The sequence below is a fragment of the Mastomys coucha genome, unplaced genomic scaffold (genome assembly GCF_008632895.1).
Source record: "Mastomys coucha isolate ucsf_1 unplaced genomic scaffold, UCSF_Mcou_1 pScaffold7, whole genome shotgun sequence".
NCBI classification, from domain to species: domain Eukaryota; kingdom Metazoa; phylum Chordata; class Mammalia; order Rodentia; family Muridae; genus Mastomys; species Mastomys coucha.
The window spans coordinates 29,291,990-29,313,333 of NW_022196913.1; the positions used below are offsets into that span (position 1 = coordinate 29,291,990).

The window sequence follows — 21,344 nt, forward strand, 5'->3', positions numbered from 1 at the left end:
GCCCACCTGGCCAGAATCCCGTGTCCCGCGGAACAGGGACCCCGCGAGAAATCCCGGTCCGTGGTATTCCCATCCCTAACCAGCCCTGCCACATCAAGTTGCATCAGGACTAAGCTTATCCTTTCCCACTGAGGCCAGACAAGGCCTTACAGGAAAGGGATCCGAAAGCAAGTGACAGAGTCCAAGTCAGATACAGCCCCTGTTCCAATTGTTAGGGGGCCCCCATGAAGACCAAGCTACATATCTGCTACACATGTGTAGAGGGATTAGGTCCAGCCCCTGCATACTCTTTGGTTGGAGGGTCAGTCTCTGTGAGCCTCCATGGGCCCACGTTAGTTGGCTCTGTAGGTCTTCTTGTGATCTTGTGATCCCTCTGGCTCTCTCAGTCCTTCCTCTAACTCTTTCACAGGACTCCCTGAGCTCTGCCTGATGTATGCCTGTGGGTCTCTGCATCTGTTTCCATCAGCCGCTGGGGGAAGCCCCTCAGCCATCCGTGGTTCCTGCCTGCGAGTACAGCAGTGTCAGGGGTGGTGCCAGTCCCTTTTGACTTTTACTCTTCTCCTAGTTTAATTACTTTGGTTAATACATCTGGATCATGGTCAAGGCCATGGAAATCTTAATTTTTTTTTTTTTTTGGCCAAGGCAGACCTAGCTTTTGTGCAGAGTGAGAACTATCCAGGCAAACACAAAATGGAGTCAGAACGAGATGGCCTTAGTGATTTCAGTGTAACAGATAGCATCCAGTTTCCCCTCTGGGAACTATCAATTTCTCTCTCTTTGCTTTGTGTTTGAAGGTGAAGCCTGTCATCCACAGCAGGATCAACGTGTCTGCCCGCTTCAGGAAGTCGCTGCATGAGCCCTGTACCATTTTGTAAGTTGGAGGGCAGAATTAATTGGCTGTGTACTTCCTTGGGGTTTAGAATTTGGAAGTTATGAGCATGACTGTTTCAGATATGTTCCTCTTTTCTCTTTCCCTCACAGCTTGATTGCGAATGGAGACCTCATAAGCCCAGCCTCTCGCCTCCTCATCCCTAAAAAAGCTTTAAATCAGTGGGATCACGTGCTACAAATGGTCACAGAAAAAATAACTCTTCGGAGTGGGGCTGTCCACAGGTGCGTTGTAACATCTTCCCACAGGGGGATGTTTGGGAATCCGTGAAGATGTCCCCAAAGGCTCTGGAATCACCGATCCCAACGTTTGATGTTTGGCCGATTCTGCTAAGCGTAAGGTGCTGCTGTTTCCTTGTAGGAAGACCATGACATATAATGAGACTTCAACAGGGCTGGTTCCAGCAGTGCTTGGCATGCTGAAACACATCAGGAAACTTTACCTGTCCTTGCTATTTTAGTGTGGAGTAATAAGCAGGTGCCATACTACTTTAAGGGAGAAGCGAGGCTTAACCTGAGCAGCCTCTTGATTCCTAGTTAACTTTCTTTTCCCTGATGAGGCAGGACTGCTCATCCAGAGGTTCTGACTCTCTGTCTCAGGCAGATGCTAGGAATGACAGGTGGCCTTACGGAGGAGACAGGTGACAGAGGCGAGATTATCTAAATTAAAGCATTTCAGTGAAATTAAATGAACATCTAAACTATGGTGTAGCCTATGGAATTGCCTCAAAACTTACGTTTATTTACTTACTTATTTACGTGTGGGTGTTGGGGGGTGGCATGTGCTACAGTGCACATGTAGAGGTCAGAGGACAACTTTTGAAAGTCACTTTTCTCCTTCTACCATGTGGGTCTTAGGGTTCAAACTCAAGTTGTCAGGCTTGGTGGCAAGCACCTCTAGCCACTGAGCCATCCACCTGGCCTTGAAATTATCCACAAGCTAAAGGATAAATAACATATAGCAGTATGAGAGACATAGGTGTAAGAACACACTGAGAGTACATGCATAGTGCATATATACAGGGACACACAAATACACACTCATACATCTCAAATGCCAAGCAATCCCTTCAGTTCCTGTCTCCTCTTTATCCTTCCTGATGCACTGCACAGTGAACACATTCTTGCCTATTGGATGCTCACCACACACACACACACACACACACACACACACACACACACACACGCGCGCGCGCGCGCGCGCGCGCGCACACACACACGCACACATGCACAAAGCACAGTCATGGCTTACAGTAACTTTCCAAATGACTGTACCCCCTGCCCTTCAGTTGAATCCATGTTTATCTTATAGTTTTATCATCACTGAAAATTTAAGTATAAACTGTTTTAATTGAAAGTAGTTCTTAATGTATGATAAAAATTCAAGTATGATGAGAGTGTAAATTTAAAGTATTTCTCTCACCTCCGACCCACCATCCCTTTCCTGAGTAGCTTTTATACCATAGAAACCGGAACCAGAAATACTCTATGCATGTACAAGTATTCACACTGTCAGCTTTTACTCTCCCCCCTCTCTCCCTTTCTTCCTTCTTTCCTACCATCTTCCTTCTTCCTCTCCCTCCCTTCTTTCTTATGTGTAGTGTGTGAGGCTGTGGGGGTGCATGTGTGTGTGTGCATGTATGTGTGTGCACGCACGTGCATGTGACACATGACCTGTGTGTGTGCATGGAGGTCAGAGGAGGATGTTGTGCACCCTGCTCTACCACTCTCCTCTTCAGTTCTTTGAGCCCAAAGCTAGGCTGGCTGCCAGCCCCAGCAATCCTCTTGTCTCTACCCACATCCTCAGAGTTAGGTTATAGGCACCCACAAGACATGCATTTAGGAGGCAACGACAGAAGGGACTATGGGGCTTGCTGGATGTCAGTCACCCTAATGCCTGATTCAGTAAGAGACCTGTCTCAAGGGAGTAAGATGGGGAGTGTTAGAGCAGCACACTACATGGCTCTCTCTGACCTCCTGTCATGTGTGCAGACTACAGGGTACCACTTCACATGCTCACACCACACACATATATGGCTCACATATATGCTTACTCACATGCTTGCTCACACACACAAGTGGCTTCCATTGTTTCTTAATTTTTATTTATTTGATATACAGGATTGTCTGTTGATTTTTTTCCTCCTGCATTCTAGGTGTTTTATAATAATTTTACATTTTAAATGAATTAACTAAGTGTTCTTATGAATTAAGTATTCTCTTTCAATAGATATGGCATATGAGACCCAGAAAGGAAAGCTAGAGGTCCAAGATTAATCTGACATTGGGTAGCATGGCTGGGTGGCAAACTGAGCAGGCTGGCTGGAGTTGGGACTCTTAGCTCCAAAGCTACTTTCTAAAGACATGACATGTGCTTACAGCCCATTCTGCATGATCCTCACAGTTCTTACACAGTTGCCTTACTAGTTTTCAGCTACACTTTATGTATTAGAGAAGTTGGCCCTTTTTTGTGTGTAAGTTGCAACTGTGTTTCCATTTTACTTGTTTACTTAAGTTTGCATTTCACTTGTTTTGTATATAAATATCTTGAGTTTTCAGTCTTTCTCTGTTCACTAATTTTATCACCAGCCCCAATCTTCCTGCCTCTGGGACTATAAAAATAATTTTATGTTGTTTTATCTTATGCTTTTTAACTTTTGTTTAAACCTTAGCTATCTTTTGGTTTATTTTAGTTTCAGTAAGGGAGCCAACATCACTAATTATGCATAGTTTTTGAAGAAAATATAGTTCTATCTTTTGACATCTACATAAATGCTGACTTCCCAAACAAATAATTTCAACTGTACACACTAGACAGTTTCTTGTCTAAATGTATCACTCATAAACATGAACAAACTCTTAGGTAGAAATAAATATGAAAGGCATACATATAAAAGGCAGAAATAAATATGAAAGCACTAACAGAAATAAAAATACATGTTTCCCATACACTTGAAAATTTAGAGAAATTAAATTTTTGATTTCTTGAAATAAGGTCTCACCTTATACCTTTGGCTGGCCTGGAACTTACTCTGTAGCCTCAAACTCTTGGCAATCCTCCTGTCTCTGTCTCTTTAGTGCTGTGACCTCAGGTGTGAGTTAATACATCCAACCGAGAAGCTTAATTATTAATCAATGTAGACTTGGTGCTGCTCGCTTGGGAGAGCCCACTTTCCCCTAATACAGCACTGATAAGCCTTTCTGTTATGCACCTGTGTATTATTGATTTAATATCAACATGTCATAGTGTTGTTTATCAGTATATTCACTTACTAGTAGAATATTAGTATGCCTTTCTGTTATGCATATTAATTTACCAATAGCATCTACAGAGACTGGATCAGCTCCCTTTTCATGATTCTTGTGCTTTGAGGCAACAGAAGGAAAACGGTCAGTAAGGGTTACATTCACGAAACATAACAAGTCACAGGTCGGAATTTCCTTAGTAGCTTTATCTACCTGCAGGCTAAACTAGCCAGCTCTTGGCTGGGAGTACCTGGGGTCCATATCTGCACTGCCTTTTAATTTCTAGTGTAACAGTTAACTGCTGATCTGAATCTGTTTTGGAGGAATGAGGGCGAAGAATGTCTGGCTGTCTGGCCCTTGGCCAGTGGGTCTCAGCCAGGTGATTTTGCTTCCAGGAGACATGCGCCTGTGTCTGGAGCCATTTTTGGTGAGCACAACTGGGCATGTGAGCAATTCTATTCAGAGGACAGAGTCAGGTGCTGGGCACCCTACAATAGACAGGGGGAAGGGTGGGTGCTGCTGGGCACCCTACAATAGACAGGGGAAAGGGTGGGTGCTGCTGGGCACCCTACAATAGACAGGGGAAAGGGTGGGTGCTGCTGGGCTCCCTACAATAGACAGGGGAAAGGGTGGGTGCTGCTGGGCACCCTATGATGGACCAGATAGCTTCCTATACAGGACTGGCTGAGGCACTTTTGCTTGGGATGGGTGGTCTCAGTGCAGCAGGACAAGCAGAAATCTGGTTTGTGTTGCTATTTATACAGACTTAGAAATACCACATTATAAAAAGATGTTAGCATCTGTATACTTCCTATTACTTTTCAGGGCTTTTGTGGATATTTTCAGTGTTCTTGGCTCTTCAGATATGGCTAAGCTGATATCAATGGATCCTTTTTTTCCCCCTCTTTGAGACATGGTCTGTAATCCTGGCTAGCCAGCCTGGAACTCACTAGGTAGACCAGGCTAGCCTTGAGCTCATGATGTTTCCACTTCAGCTTTCCCGGCACTAGAAGGATTTTTATTATTGTTATTCACCTTACTATGTAATATAAGACATTTGAAAAATGTATGTTGAAACCTTACAACTACTTTTATTTATAATCTTAAAATTTGCACTATCATCATAGTTTAGTTTTCCAGTGCCTACTCTCCTCTCAAAAAAACCATCTGTAGATAATTTAAGCCATCTAGTAAAAAAAAAAAAATCAGTGTTCTTATAATAAGTGACATATTATTTGCAGTTACAGCAGCAGCAGTTTTACAGTAAAGGAGGCTCCATGAACCCCACGGCTCTGGGAGGATCGTGCTCACTCTCCTGCTTAGGCTTGTCTAAAAAAAGAAGGCAGAGGCATGCATGCTATGCAGTTCTGCATCATTAGTGCTGCCTTGCTCCTGCCCCGCTTCCCTCTCACCTCTTTTTCTCTGACCCACTTCTATGTGTTTGGCTGTAGTACCTTGGCCAGAGGCTATCCTTAACTGAGAAAGGGGCAGGACGCTTGCTGGTTTCTGAGTATCCCAGGAAAATATACACAAACTGTGTTGATAAAACATCACTCAGTCAATCTTCCATGGAAGTCAAGCTTGATTTAAACAACATGACCTGGGGCTGGTGAGGTGGCTCAGTGGATGAAGGCACTTACTCGAATAAGCCTGAAGACCCAAGTGTCATTCCTGGAAGGAGAGAACCAAGTCTTGAAGGCTGCCTTTTCTATCCACAGTCACGATGTGGCACATGCTTGCCCTACCCCTAAATAATAACAAAGGAAAACAAATACATTCTGTACAAGTTTCTATGGTACCAGAAGGGGTCTCTGTGGTGCCAGGCACCTATTCAGCAAAGATCATGCCCAGATCTCCGGTATGAACGGGGATTCCTGTCCAATCTGTTGACCTCAGAACCAGTAATTAGAAGAGTAACTGACGAGCCCTGTCAAGAGGAAGTGCCTTTACTTAGTTATGATTTTAAGCAGCTCTCTAAATTCTGTGGAGATTCTAATTGTTGGTGTTGGTGTTTTGACAGGCTTTATACGTTAGAAGGAAAACTGGTTGAGAGTGGAGCAGAACTGGAGAATGGGCAGTTCTACGTGGCTGTTGGCCGAGATAAGTTTAAGAGACTACCGTACAGTGAGTTACTTTTTGACAAGTCAGCAATGAGAAGGCCTTATGGGTAAGTCCTCATCTTTGCTCATACTCTCTCAGCCTTAGTTACTGTTTGCATGTGGGGCAACATCAGTGTAAAGGGGTTGGAGAGCAAGAGTGGACAGAGGGGGAAGAAAGGCCATTATCCCATGTGGTCCCTTGTATTTGGAACATATAAACATGTGTGCAATGATGCTAGGTAAGATGGTGTATGTGGTATTCCTAGCACAGAGGTGGAGGCAGGAATATCAGGAAGTTAAGGTCATCCTCAGCTATGGAGTGAGTTTAAGGCTGGCCTCTATCAAAATCAAAATATTATTTTCTGTAGCCAACAGTCTCATTCAGCAGCTAGAAATGACAGCATTCATGACTGAAAACTGTTGCATAAAACATACTGATGGAATTTGTGAAAGACTCAGCACCTTGCATTGTACCAAGTTTAAACTAAACGCAAAGTCCCATTCTTGTGAAGAAAATGATGGACCATGAGATCTCTGTATAAATTTCACGAGTGGTTTTAGAGTCTAACAGTGCAGCCAGAACAAGTGAGCTTTCAGTTGGTCTGGAGAGAAATTTACAGTAGCTTACTCATTTATTTATTTATTTATTTATAGACCAGGGTTTTTTTTTTTTTTTTTTTTGAACTCATGCTTTTTCTGCTTCCACCTCTGATTTCTGGGATGACAGGCATTCATCCCAGGAGGTAAGCCTCATCTGGCTTACCCCACTCCAAACCCTTTAAAAAACCATAAAATATGAAAGCAATGTAATTGTACTTGCAAAGATAGGGAGGCTGAGTATCAGACTGTGTGTGTGTGTGTGTGTGTGTGTGTGTGCGCGCGCGCGCGCGCGCGCATGCGCGCACACATGGTTTGTGAAGGTCAGAGGTTAATGTCAAGTGTCTTTCTTGGTTGCTCCCTGTTTTATCCTTTGAGACGTCTCTCACTTAAACCCACAGCTTGGTGATTCAGGTTAAGGCAGCTCGTTTTAGGGATTCCTTATCTCTGCTTCTTGAGTCCTGAGATTACAAACCAGTCTCAGTGACCACCCAGTATTTCCTGGGTACTGGAAACCCAAACAATAGTTTTCAAGCATTTTTATCCATTGAGATGTCTCCTTGGCAAGGCTTGTACTTCAGTTACACATGACATATTATGATTTTCTTCTCTTGGAAATACCCTTTGTGAGGGTGTCACGACTAGCCTAGCATCCTTGAGCCAGTGGCAGATACTCGGGACCCATCTCTGCTGTTCTGTACTGAGGTCAGGGCCTCTTGGCTCTTGAAATGGCCCTTTTATGGCTGCCCTCTGTGGAGGACACCAGTGTGTTCCTATTAGTTTGTATCCTGTGGGGCTAATGGAGATTTGCTTAGGCTTCTGGAGAGTGACAATGGAATTCCAGGGGCATCGGGACTACGCCACAGCCCAGGCCTTCGTGAATGTTAGGGTTTGCCAGCAGACTGGTTGTTGATTACCCAATTCATGAAATCCAGTCCTTTAACAACTTGTGCTTAGCAATGCTGGTCAGCCCGCTGGGAGCAGCACAGGGTACTTGGTGGTAATGTAAAAGCTGAGACTCATTGGCTTCTCTCATACACATTAATAAGATTCACCGTTATACACATGTCTTCCTATTTTTGGAGACATATTTCAAAATGATTTTTTTCCCTAATGACATAGACTTTTGAGACTTATGAAGAGTATCTCCTCCTTCCTTCTCCTCCTCTTCCTCCTCCTTCTTCCTTCTCTTCTTCCTTCTTCCTCCTCCTCCTTTCTCTTCTTCCTCCTCCTCCTCCTCCTCCTTCTCCTCTTCCTCTTCCTCTTTTTCCTTTTTGGTGATAACTGGCCAGTTTAAAAACTCTCTCATGGTGGCACACGCCTTTAATCCCAGCACTTGGGAGGCAGAGGCAGGTGGATTTCTGAGTTCGAGGCCAGCCTGGTCTACAGAGTGAGCTCCAGGACAGCCAAGGCTATACAGAGAAACCCTGTCTCGAAAAACCAAAAAAAAAAAAAAAAAAAAAAAACCTCTCTCAACATAAATGCCGTGATTTTTCTTTCTTTTCCATCCCAAGTGTACAAAGTACACTTTATTTTTACATTATGTGTGGTCAGTATTATAATTATTATTGTTTTTTGAGGCAGAGTTGTCTTGTGCAACCTTTGCCAGCCTTGAACTCTTGATACCAGAGATTACTTCCTTAGGGCCAGGATTACTAGATGGGTGTCACCCAACTGATTCATTGCTTTTCACTTCATCTGGCATGGTTGTCACTTAGTTTAAAAAAAGTTTATTTTTTATCTATAAATAGAAAGTTTGGAAATTTGAATTAAATTATGAAAAAAAACCCATGTATTAAAAGCTTATAAGCATCAAATTAGGTCATAATTAGGAAACTATTAGAAATACTTTAGAATGGAATTTTGAGATTTTTACGGCACTAGCCACAAGGGTCAGTGGACAGGGTAGTGACAGCAGATTAGAATGATTGTCATATGTCATGCATTATTGGTGCGCAATATTCAGATGTCCAAATTGCAATTTGTTTCCACAGTCAGAAGGCTTCTTCGCTACCTCCCATGGTGGGATCCAGGAAGTCTAAAGGGAGCGTAAGTATCAGCAGCTTTCCTCGTTAGTTTGCTGTCTCTCTGTAGAGCCAGCCTTTGGGTTTCAATTAAATTCAGACGAACATGTCTTAGCTGCTAGTGGCATATAGGCAACTACCTGAAACACTGCGAGAGTTTCAACGTCACGACTGAAGTCCTCAGCAAGAGCTAATGCTCTTAGGATGCAGAATCAAACTCCTTTCCTTGCGTAGATATGAGGCAGCGTGTGCTGTGGCTGTGGGCTGAGTGGCGTTGCGTACCGCTGCGAGGTCCTCGCAAGGTCACAGAGGTGCTTCAGTAGTCTTGTCTCCTGTGTCTAACAGAGACCGAAAAGGAGTTTTAGGTAAGGGGATGGTGATCCCCGGTTGTACTTCTCTGTACAGTGAAGATCTTAAAAATGAAGAACCATCCTAAATGCTTAGTTCCCCTCTAGAAGCTTTTCCTGGCCCTTCACTGTTACCTGAGCAAGCTCTGACGATGTGCTTGTGCTGTGGGAACTAGAGTCTGCAATGGGTAGTTCATCTGCTGACGGTTCAGTTTGCAAGGCAGCTACCCCTAACTCCCTCTGTGCACGGCTGTATATCTCCTAGCTCTGCCCCACCCCTAGCTCCCCTGAGGTGAATCACACTTTGTTATAGAGTGCTGGTGCAGCAGATCTTTCTGCAGGCCCTCTTTTCTATCAGGGGCTTCAGTAGGAGTGATCAGAACTCATCTGGCATCCCTACCCCACTCTGATGAGCTGGGTCAGCGGTTGTGTTCTGGTGTGCTGTAAGTGCCTGCTGAGCAGTGATATTGTCTCCTAGTGGCTTGTACTAATCCTTCCCCACTATTTTATTTCATGACATTCTTAACAAAAGAGAAAGATAATTTTGTGTTCGTATCATTGGACTTGACACTCATTCCTGGAGACGGCACCGCTTACTGCTTATGGAAACTCTTACCTTCCATATTCTTCACAATCCAGGGGAGAGAAAGAAAACCACCTGGAAGGTTATAAACAGCCTGACACTGAGTGTCCAGTACATGAACACCAAGAAACTAGAATTTGAACACTGCCCTTGATCCTAGTGTAGATTTTAGTGGACGCAGTCTAGGAGAGGGGTTTCAGGAGGAGAGCGGTGTTGGGGAAAGAGAGATGAGTACGGAGAGATGCTATGAACATGGTAGCCAGTGTTCAGTGTCCACCCAAGACCCCACTGTGCCAGGTTCTCTCCAGGACCTAAATAGTGAAAAGCAAAACAAGAGCCATGAATTTAGGTTCAGAAATTAGATTTTCTCTCTTCCCTTTTCCTCCTTCTTTCCTTCTCTTAAATTTGATCCTGAAGACATAATGCAGGTGCCCCTGACTTCTGTACTTAAAATTAAAAAAATAAATAAATAAAAAAACAAACTAAAACAAAACAAACAGTACAAACCAGGAAGCATGAAGTGTAGAAGTAACGAAGGTTTCCTTGTACTGAGGAAGTGGCAGGAGATGGCTCTCATGAGCTGCTTGCTCGGGATTATGAGTTCCGCCCCTTGCACCTTGTGGTCAGTGAATCCCTAAACAAACTTCAACAGAGACCCTCAACATGTATAGGGTGATATACCTGAGAAGTCAATTTTTTTATGACCCTGAACTCCAGCATTAAAGTCCATCTTTCTCCGTGGGTAGAGGAGGCCTGAGAAGCCCTTTGAGATTTAAATCCGTGGGTAGAGGAGGCCTGAGAAACCCTTTGAGATAAAAAAAAAGCTATCTGAGTTAGTTGAGGAACCTTAGATCTTTTATGTAGAAAGAGCCTTATGTGGTGTGATTCCAAAGGTAAGCCTGGGTACAACATGCCGAGTCTAGCCTAGGCAGGCAGCAAGGGAAGCTAGAACAGGTCATTATTCCTAAAGACACAGAGTTTGCTTGTTGACTGGCTAGAGAGGGTAATAGAGAAGATAGAAGCAGAGAGAACCATGGGGCTTTGAGCTCAGATGCCAGAGAAAATGGTAGTTCAATGACTAGAAAGAGGCTAGGCAGAAGAACTAATTAATAATGGCCTCCTTTCAGATGTGCTGAGTTGGTTTGGGTAGACACAATAATGACCTGATTTGAGGCACTGTGTGGTTGTGCTAGCACATAGGACAGCTTGGCATGACCCAGGCAGGCATCAATAGTAATGTAGTCTGGGGGAATGGGTGAGTAGTAACCTGGAGGGGACAATTCAGTGATAGCCTTAGGTGGCCTAAGCCTAGAGAATCCAACCTCTCATGGTGGAGGAGGAGAGGAGTTAGAATTTGTGTCAGAAGCTGAAAAAAAAAAATCGTCACCATTAAAATGATAAATGAAACCCATAATGTAAGGGTTTGGGAAATTAATTTATTAAGGTTTATTTTAGGTTTAGTATGTGTATGCTCAGGGTGTCAGAGCTGGAGTTGCTCACCCTTATGCTCAGGGTGTCAGAGGCCCCGAGGCTGGAGTTGCACTGCCTGAATTTGTGTGCTCTGCAGGGACAGTAAGCACACTTCGCCTCCGAGCTATCCGTCCAGCCCTAAGAACTGTATTTTGTTCTCTTACTTTCCTTTGGGCCTGTGACAGAATTCTGTCTGTGTGCATACCATGCAAGTCTTAGCTCTCCACTCTCATAGTACTACAGGCAAGCATTGGTTAAACAGAGACCAAGTCTAACTGAATAACCACCCCAGGGTCACGGGAAAAGTTGATGGCAAGGCTAAGGTCCCAACCAAGCGCTTCACATTCCCAGATACTGTGCTTTGCAAGTTTGTATTTGCTAGTATGAAATCTGAAAAGCTAAGATTTCTATTAAAGCTGTGAGGTAGTTCCTGCTCTGCAGCCCATGTTTTAGACACTCATGTGGGTTTCCTCCCTGATCACTCTGTAGGAAGGTTTCTGCATCCATGTGAATACCCAGAATGATGCATGACTATCCAGGTATCTGACTGGGTACTGAGCCCTGGGGGACAGAGAGGAGTAAAAAGACGTGCATCTCTTTGATGCTTGTGGTCTATTGCAGGAGACAACTGTTGACCTAACAATTCTGTAAGTCAGCAGATAACTACAGAGTATGATAATAATGTAAAAAAAAAAAAAACAAACAAACAAACAAAAAAAAAACCAAACCAAACCAAACCCCTGCAGAACAAGTCTATAAAGAGAAACCTATTTAGTTAGCTGTGCAGAGGCCTCACTGAAGCAGTGACTCAAAGATATAAAAGTGTATTTCCATCCCATAGCAAAGAGGCTCATAATGGTTAAACCTGCCCCATATGTTAAAATATAAAAATTAAAATGGCAGCTTGTCTGTCTTCTCACAGTGCTCCTCAAGGACTCTGTATGTCCATCAGTTCACTATTCATGTTATCAGTGACATCCATCGACTCTATCAGCTACCCATCCATTCGCCCCATTAGCTATCCATCTTTCAACTACCAACCACACATCATCCCACACAGCCAACCACTCCTCAGTAAACTCAACGAGCCACCCATTCTAAGAGCTATCCAGCTATCCACTCCATCAACCATCCAGCTGTTCATCTCATTAGCCTTCCATCCTTCACTCTGTCATTCATCTGTAAACTTTGTCAGCTCTACATCCTTCCTCTGTCTCAGCTACACATCCTTCTACTCCATTAGGAACCACTTACCCATTTTGTCAGACATTCAGCTATCCACTCTGCCGACCATCCACTCATCCACCCTAACAGCCATTTACCCACTCGCTTATCTACCCTGTCACCTACTCTGTCATCATCCATTTTATCATTCATCCATCCCATCATCCATCCCATCATCAACCCATGCATCTATCCATCTATTCATGCACGCATGCATGCATGTATCCATCTATCCATCATCTATCCATCATCCATCCCATCATCCATCCACACATCCCATCATCCATCCATCCATCTATCCATCCATCCATTCATCCATCCATCCATCCATCCATCATCCATGCATGCATGTATCCATTTGCTCTGCTAGCCATCCATCTCTCCACTCTACAAGCTACCCACTTCCCTATTCTATCACCTGTCAACCCATTCACTCTATCAACCTATTGTATCAGTCCATTCATCTAACCAGTCAACTATCCATCATCCATCCATCTATCCCATCATCCATCTACCCACCCCATCATCCATCATTCATGCATCCATCCATGATTAAAGAACTTGATAGGTAAAAGGGAGGGAGAGTAGCAGGGCAGTCAGTGCTGAGTAAGGAGGAGCTTGCAGCCTGGGCACACAGACTGAACAAACCTACATCCAGGCCTTCATGGGAAGCCATTGAGGGACTTAAAGGAAGAGTGCTTGTATTTGATTTATACTTTTTTTTAAAAAAAGATTTATTTATTATATATACAGCATTCTGTCTGCATATATGACTGCAGGCCAGAAGACGGCACAAGATCTCATTATAGATGGTTGTAAGCCATCATGTAGTTGCTGGGAATTGAACTCAGGACCTCTAGAAGAGCAGCCAGTGCTCTATAACTCTGAACCATCTCTTCAGCCCTTGATTTATACTTTTAAAGATAAAAAAAATTGAAAATTTCTCCCTCTCCCCCCCCGCCCCGTGTGTGTGTGTGTGTGTGTGTGTGTGTGTGTGTGTGTGTGTATACATGAATATAGGTAACCATGGAGGCTAGAAGGGAATGTCAGATCCCCTGGAGCTGGAATTACAGGTGTTTGTGAGCTGTCTGACATGGGTCCTGGAAACCCAGCTTGGGTCTCCTGCAAGAGGAGCAGCTCTTAACCATTGAGACCTATCTCCATCCCTTGATTTGTTTGTTTGTTGTTTTTTTGTTTTTGTTTTTGTTTTTTTTGATTTTTTGTTTTTGTTTTGTTTTGTTTTGTTTTGTTTTTTTGAGACAGGGTTTCTCTGTGTAGCCCTGGCTGTCTTGGAACTTACTTTATAGACCAGGCTGGCCTCAAACTCAGAAATCTGCCTGTCTCTGCTTCCCAAGTGCTGGGATTAAAGGCATGTGCCACCAGTGCCTGGCTTGATTTGTAATTTTTAAAGTTCATTATGGCAAACACATGTCAGAAAAAGAATAGAAGAGGCAGAGGGTGGTTACAGGTAACGGGGCTCTTTGTAATTTTTAAAGTTCATTATGGCAAACACATGTCAGAAAAAGAATAGAAGAGGCAGAGGGTGGTTGGAGTTTAAGTATGGGATGCAGGTAACTGGGCTCTGTGGCTGCAGGGCTGATGGGAAGGCTCTCTATTATAACCCTTTTTGAGTGTGTTATTGCTGGTCAGTTTACTGGCCCAGCAGCTATTAGTATATTTCCTTCCTGGGCACAGTTGCAGTACTTGGGCATCTAGAGATTTCAAAGCCCTGACTGTGTATAGGTTGCCACTCTAGTGTTCTCTAGAAGTCTATGCCTAGTGCCTTTGACGTCAAGTAGGGAAGAACTTGGAGGATAGTTGGTCAGGACAAGGGAGGAGAAAGTAAGTGAAGGTTTGTTGCTGTATGGTTGATATTTACCTGAGCAGAGAACAATCTAGAGCAAGGTGCCTGGCGCACACAGAGTTCCTATTCAACCCACATAGGGTGTGTACTGAGCCTCCACTGCGTCCTATGCCAGTAAACTCAGTCACAAGCTTGGTTTTTAACAGAACTAATTTACACCTTTTCTATAATTAATAGGTTCCCTGGAGAACACTGGGCTTGATAGATCATTAACTGTCTGGCCCCACGGGACAGGATGGGTGTGAGTGAGAGGACTGTGTAGGAGGGTGGAGCTTCCCACTTCAGGTGCCTCTGTCGACCTCACTCAGCACTGACCTTAAAGGGGACACAGAACCAGATTGTGAAGAAATGTACTGCAGCTTCCTACTAATTGTTTTATTGCATGAAGAATGGGGAGGGGGGAAAGGAGGTGAGGGAAGTAAGGATGAGAGAAGAAGGAGTGGGGAGGGAGGGGGCAGGGGGAGGGGGAGGAATAGGACTTTGGGATATTTTCAAGTAAATTGAAAATAACTAGTAGAATTCATTGTACAAAACACTCTATCAACTGATAAGTGGGAGAAATGCAGAACTTGATAAGTTGAGAAAAATTTTAGGTTATTATTTTATTCTCAAAATCAAAAAGAAAAGTGATTTATTTTTATAAAGAAAGCTCCATGCACGCAGGTCCTCCGCCTGCATTATTTCACCACACAGGGTCAGGGTGCCCTCTAGTGGCAATGAGGTGAAAATGACAGAAACGCTGAAAAGCAAACTGGCTTGTTTTTGTTATGTCTGGTCAATTCATCTTATGGTCAGTAGTTTGGGGTTAAGACTCAGTTGCTGCTATGACTCAATCAGTTATCACAAAGTCACTGTGAGGCATATCATAAATACATTAAAGTGAAATTTCCCTATCCCCCAAATTGCATTCTGTAGTGTAGGAAACTGCCGCCAGGACAGACAACTCATACCTGCCATCTGTAGTTGCCTGTGAGAGAAATATCAATGGAGTTGTAGTGTACTGTAGAAGCTCTTCAGCAAGGCTAACTCACAGAATGACCCCAGACTTGGTATTTTATGGCCTACTTTTCTGGTGCAAATTTATGAGGGTTGGAAATGGGTTTCTGAGAAGGGACGGAAGCTGGGGTTGGTTAGATCTTTGTGGAAATAGCTTAGGGAGCTGTAGAATTGAGATCCAGCGGAACCACTGCTCTTCATAGGTTGGAGAGGCCATTGAAGGCTATATTTGGAGTTCTTCATATTTCAGTTCTTCTCAGTGTGCATGTGAGGTGCATACAGGCCAGTGGCTGAAAGGTGTGCATGTGAGGGGCAGACAGGCCAGTGGCTGAAGGGTGTGCATGTGAGGGACAGGCAGGCCAGTGGCTGAAAGGTGTACATGTGAGGGGCAAACAGGCCAGTGGCTGAAGGGTGTGCATGTGAGGGACAGGCAGGCCAATGGCCGAAAGGTGTGCATGTGAGGTGCAGACAGGCCAGTGGCTGAAAGGTGTACGTGTGAGGTGCAGACAGGCCAGTGGCTGAAGGGTGTACGTGTGAGGTGCAGACAGGCCAGTGGCTGAAGGGTGTGCATGTGAGGGGCAGACAGGCCAGTGGCTGAAGGGTGTGCATGTGAGGGACAGGCAGACAAGTGGCTGAAGGGTGTACATGTGAGGTGCAGACAGGCCAGTGGCTGAAGGGTGTGCATGTGAGGGGCAAGCAGGAAATGGCTGAAGGGTGTACATGTGAGGTGCAGACAGGCCAGTGGCTGAAGGGTGTGCATGTGAGGTGCAGACAGGCCAGTGGCTGAAGGGTGTGCATGTGAGGGACAGGCAGACAAGTGGCTGAAGGGTGTACATGTGAGGTGCAGACAGGCCAGTGGCTGAAGGGTGTGCATGTGAGGGACAGGCAGGCCAGTGGCTGAAGGTTGTGCATGTGAGGTGCAGACAGGCCAATGGCTGAAGGGTGTGCATGTGAGGGACAGACAGGCCAGTGGCTGAAGGTTGTGCATGTGAGGTGCAGACAGGCCAGTGGCTGAAAGGTGTACATGTGAGGGACAGACAGGCCAATGGCTGAAGGGTGTGCATGTGAGGGACAGGCAGACCAGTGGCTGAAGTAGCTTCTGATACCATTTTTTTGCAGTGCATCCTATAAATTTTGGCTGCTTCTTGGCTGTTCCCACATATCCGTAATGTGCTGTCTGCGATGGCTCTTTTCAAAGGCCATACCACAGAGTAGATTTTCTAGTACCTCAGACATTAGAAGACTTCAGCATGGGAGTGGAGGAGATGACTCAGTGGATAAAGTTCTTGCCTGGGAAGTGTGATGACGTGAGTTTGGATCTTCAGCTCACACATTAAAAAGCCAGGCATGGTGGTGTGTTCTTAAAACCCCTATGGTAAGGAGATGGAGACAGGAGACTTTCAGGGAGTTTCTGGCTAGCTAGTCTAGCCAATTGGTGAGCTCTAGGATTCATGAGAGATCCTGCCTAACACACACACACACACACACACACACACACACACACAAATAGAAGATACTAGATGTCAAGCTCTGGCCTCTATATGCATCCAAGGGTGCACACTTCTCTCACACACAAATAGAAAGGGAGAGGGAGAGGGAGACAGAGATGGGGAGCAGGGGAGAAAACAGGATGGGAGAAACATCATGCCTGGAGAAAGTGAATTCTTTTCAGTAAACAGTGCTAAATGCATGTCTTTAATCTTAAACTGTGTACTATTCTATGCCCCTGACCATCAGGAATACTGTACATGGGGTGTGTGTGTGTGTTGTGGTTTATCATTTGCTAAAAGAAGTCGACAGATTGGAAGCAACAAAGCAAGTATTCCCCACAAACATTGAAGGCACATGTGGGTATAGGTTTATGATGTCTGTGTGCAGTTCTGGGTGTTACTCTGGGCCAGTAAAGTAACTTCTCTGTAAACCTCTGCAGAAGATTTCTGCATAAAAGGGAGAATTCACCATTCCTTTTCCATACCATGCTTTCTATGCTGTTCAATAAATATGGAATAAAGGTCTTAGTTGGGACAGGCAACAGGGATAGATATACACAACAGACAACAGATATGCCACAGACCACAAACTTCAGAAATGGAAGACACAGGGAGAGAGGTGTAGAATTCCTGCTTGGTTTAACTATCCCAACAGGAAGTCTTTTCATTTCTTAAGGTGACATTCACACATTTACCCATTGAGATGCCTCCCAGCCCTCAGACCATCCTACTCAGTGTTCCCTAAACCACCTCTCTGAGTGACCCTTTGGAAATGAGGTACAGTTATTAACCCCTAGGCATTGGACAGTGAGGCCTCCATCCTTTCTATCACACACTCCTGCTGGTGAGTGATGTTTTCCCAGAGCGTAGTTACCTGGCCTTGCTGGGATCCAACTCCCTTACCCGATGGGTTTTCGAGAGTATCCTTCCAAGTTTAACAGCATCTCCAAACCTTCTAGAAAGGCACTGTCTGTGAAGGGTTGCTGCTGTCACACGAATTTTACAGTGTTCAAATCTCAGGATGTACTGACCTCACTGAATACAGACCAAAGTCTGGGTCTTGCCTGGCGACTTCAGAAGTTCTGCTCCTGTCCTGCTGTCTGTCTTTCTTCTCCAACAGTGACTGTACTGAAAAGCAGAAAAGAAAAAAAAAATCTCTGCTTGTAGATCATACAATAATTAAATGGAAACTAGATGTCTAAATTGCAGCTGGAATGGGAAATTAAATTATGCAAAAATGTTATAGATTTGAACAAGTTTTCATACTGTTAATAAATCTATGCATAATTCATTTTCTTGTAGGCTGTGACAAAATAACATAAATAACTTCATTTTTAAGATGGGGATTTTTTTTTCTATTCTTAATTGGGTGATGGCTAAAACTATTTAAATGCTTTTGGGTGACTGAATATATAAATGTTTAAAATGAGCAGTTATAATAGGCTTCCAGGCATATTTGTTTATTTAATATTACTACATTTATTTTCAGACAGTAGCACAGTACAGATGTTGCATAAAGATTGCACCAATATGGCTGAGTTATTTATTTATTTATTTATTTATTTATTTACTTAGTTACTGTATTCTTGCCTCACTGGAGATTGAGTGCAGGGTCTCATACAAGCTCAACAAGTGCTCGCTCTATCTCTGGTATGACTTTATATCTTTACATACATCCATATCTATATCCTCCTGCCTTAAGAGAATACACCAGACCCTTACTATCAGGCAATATTCTAATCAACTTACACATTTCCCCCTTCATCCTTGTGACAGTATAAGGGCAGGTACCTCAGCCACATTCAGCTGGTGAGACCATCGTGTGTGTTCATACATGTGGTCAGAGGTCAATGTCATGTTGTTTTGGGGGGATGCCTTCCAGTTGTATGCTTGCTTGTTTGTTTGTTTTTGACAGTACCTGAACCCCTAAGGTCCCCCCAGTTTGCTAGACAGCCACAGAGCTCTAGGGATCCCTTCCCTGTGTTGGGATTGCAAGTGCAACCTCCATGCTTGGCTTTTCCCGTGTGTTGGGGCCAGCACTTTATGACTGAGCCATCTATTTCCCCAGCCAAGGAATGTTTTTGTTTGTCTCTGTGTGCCATGGTGATGGAACCTTGGCCTCACCACATGCTAGGCATGCGCTGTACTTTTGAGCTCCATCCTCAGCCCCAGGAGAAGTAATTTTGTGCCACACCTGGCACCTATGAAAAGATTGCCAATTGTGGGTGATTATTTTTAGTCTTCCTCCTCTGCCAGACCTTCCGCCTGCTTCTAGGAAGGTGTGTTTGCAGTTAGTGTGATACCAAGACCAACAGTTGGAAACTAATTCAGGGCCCTGTCCCTGGGCTCACTAGTTAACCACATGAGTATACTGGGAATAGCTCCGAGAGTTCACTAGCCAATTGTGAAGGTCTAATCTTTTGTCATTTAGGGAAATTATCGCCAATCTAAGTCAACCATCGGCTCCAGTGATAACTCATCTCCTCAGCCTTTGAAGAGGAAAGGCAAGAAAGACTCAAACTCAGAAAAACCTATGAAAGTGAAACAAAGTGTGAAGTCGAAGACTTCCCACCAAGAAATCCCAGACAATGGTGAGTTGCTGTCAACGGTCTAACAGTCATTTCTGCGTCATGTTGTTAGCTTATTAAGGACGTGAACCCGCTTTAATTCTTATTTTAAACTTTTTATTTTTACTCATGTGTAGTGTAGGTGTGTGTGTTGGGGACAGGTATGTGCATGTGAGTACAGGTACCCGTGGATGCTTGAACTGCTAGAGAATTCTGGGAACTGAATTCAGGTCCTCTGGAAAAATAGTAAGTGGCCTTTAACTCCCAAGCCGTCTCTCCAGCCTCTCAACTTTCCTTCTTATCTTGCAATGCTCATTCTCCAGGCTCACAGAGGGTGTTCCTCTTTGTCTTGTCATATGTGATGTTGTTCAAAGGAGATTTCTGTTGGGCGGGCGAGAAGCAACTGTCTCTCACACTGGGCTCCTACTGTAAGGCAGTCTTAATAGGACAAAGGGAGCATTGCCGTCCCATGTACCCTTGGGAGGGCTTGCTTGGCGCCTTTACACGTTGTTTAAGCACTGTTGACACTGGCCTCTGTGGGTTGAGGGTCTACCCTTGCCTGCACTCAAGATTTGCTTGTATTCATACCTCACATTCCCTGAGAAGATGTTCTGATATCTAAGTGGATATTGAGCACACATAGACTTTATAAAAACAAACTATTAGATAAATTTAAAAGCTTTTGAGCAAGCCACAGTAGTGCATGACTATAATCTCAACACTTGGGAGATGGAGGCCAGTCAATGCCACATAGTGAATTCCAGGCCCTTTGGGTCTCAATACACACACACACACACACACACACACACACACCCAATACAAAACTCAAAGCAAAACATTTTCACTGGTCTGAGACTCCATTAGTGTGAGGCAAAGGCGTCCTGAGGTCAGGACAAGCGTGATGAAATGGTGAACTTTCATACTAGATGTTTGTGGAGAAGGGCTATATTTAATTTTATTTCAAGTGTATTCTCAATAGGATGGCTCATAAAAGTGGAGAGAGATACTTGCTTCAGGCCACAGCTGGCTGGAAACAGCAAATAGAGTGACTGCTTTGCCTACCCTACCCATGGTCCATCCACACAAGACATATGTAGGATGCTCTGGGTGAAGACAGACAAGAGAAAGTCATCAATAAAGCCCAGCCCAAGTATGGGAACTCCATCTGACATGAAGAGTCATGTGGGATTCACAGATGCAGGGCAGCGGTTTAGAGGACACTACACAGATGCCTAAACAATTAGACAAAGGCGAGTGACCTAAGGTTGAAAGAGAAACCGAAATGAGCTGCCTGCCAGGTCAGGAGACTGAGACTGAGACTGAGACTGAGGCAGAGGCAGAGGCTGAGACTGTAGGATCTTAAGTTCAAGGCTAGGCTGAAGAGTTTAGTGAGTCCCTGTTTCAAAATATAATATAAGAAAGGGCTGAGGATATAGCTCAGTGGTAGAATACTTGTCCTATCTGCATGAAGCCCTAGGTTCACTCTCCAGGGCTGTAGCAGACAAAATCACAAGATAAGTGCATGGTTCCCCAGAGAAGAAGGGGCTCCAATCTCTGGGATCTCACTGTGGAGATTAGCTAGCAGTCAGGCTTGCTGGATTCCATCCTCCTGCTAAGGGGTCCACGTCCTTCACTCCCACTGTCTCATGGCCTGCCTCCTAACTGTGAGCTCACGCTGTAAGTTTTCCTCACTACTTTGCATGTCCGTAGCCTGTTGTATTCCTTCCGGAGACCAGTCACCAGGGAGGTAAGGATGAAATATAGGTGGCAGGTACTACTATAGGTGGCAGGTACTACTATAGGTGGCAGGTACTATAGGTAGCAGGTACTATAGGTGGCAGGTACTACTATAGGTGGCAGGTACTACTATAGGTGGCAGGTACTATAGGTGGCAGGTACTATGGGTGGCAGGTACTATGGGTGGCAGGTACTATGGGTGGCAGGTACTA

The 21,344-nt window shown here is 44.4% G+C and overlaps 1 protein-coding gene across 3 annotated transcripts in view; it reads left to right on the plus strand.

The window, feature by feature from the left end:
• Positions 1-21,344, plus strand: part of Dcdc2 (doublecortin domain containing 2) — a 162,275-nt gene that overhangs the window by 42,505 nt on the left and 98,426 nt on the right. For all 3 annotated transcript variants that reach the window (XM_031359050.1, XM_031359051.1, XM_031359049.1), the window contains 5 exons: positions 795-871; positions 982-1,113; positions 6,155-6,301; positions 8,825-8,879; positions 19,260-19,419. In XM_031359050.1, coding sequence (XP_031214910.1) covers positions 795-871; positions 982-1,113; positions 6,155-6,301; positions 8,825-8,879; positions 19,260-19,419 — 571 coding nt within the window. The remainder of the gene's footprint in view (positions 1-794; positions 872-981; positions 1,114-6,154; positions 6,302-8,824; positions 8,880-19,259; positions 19,420-21,344) is intronic.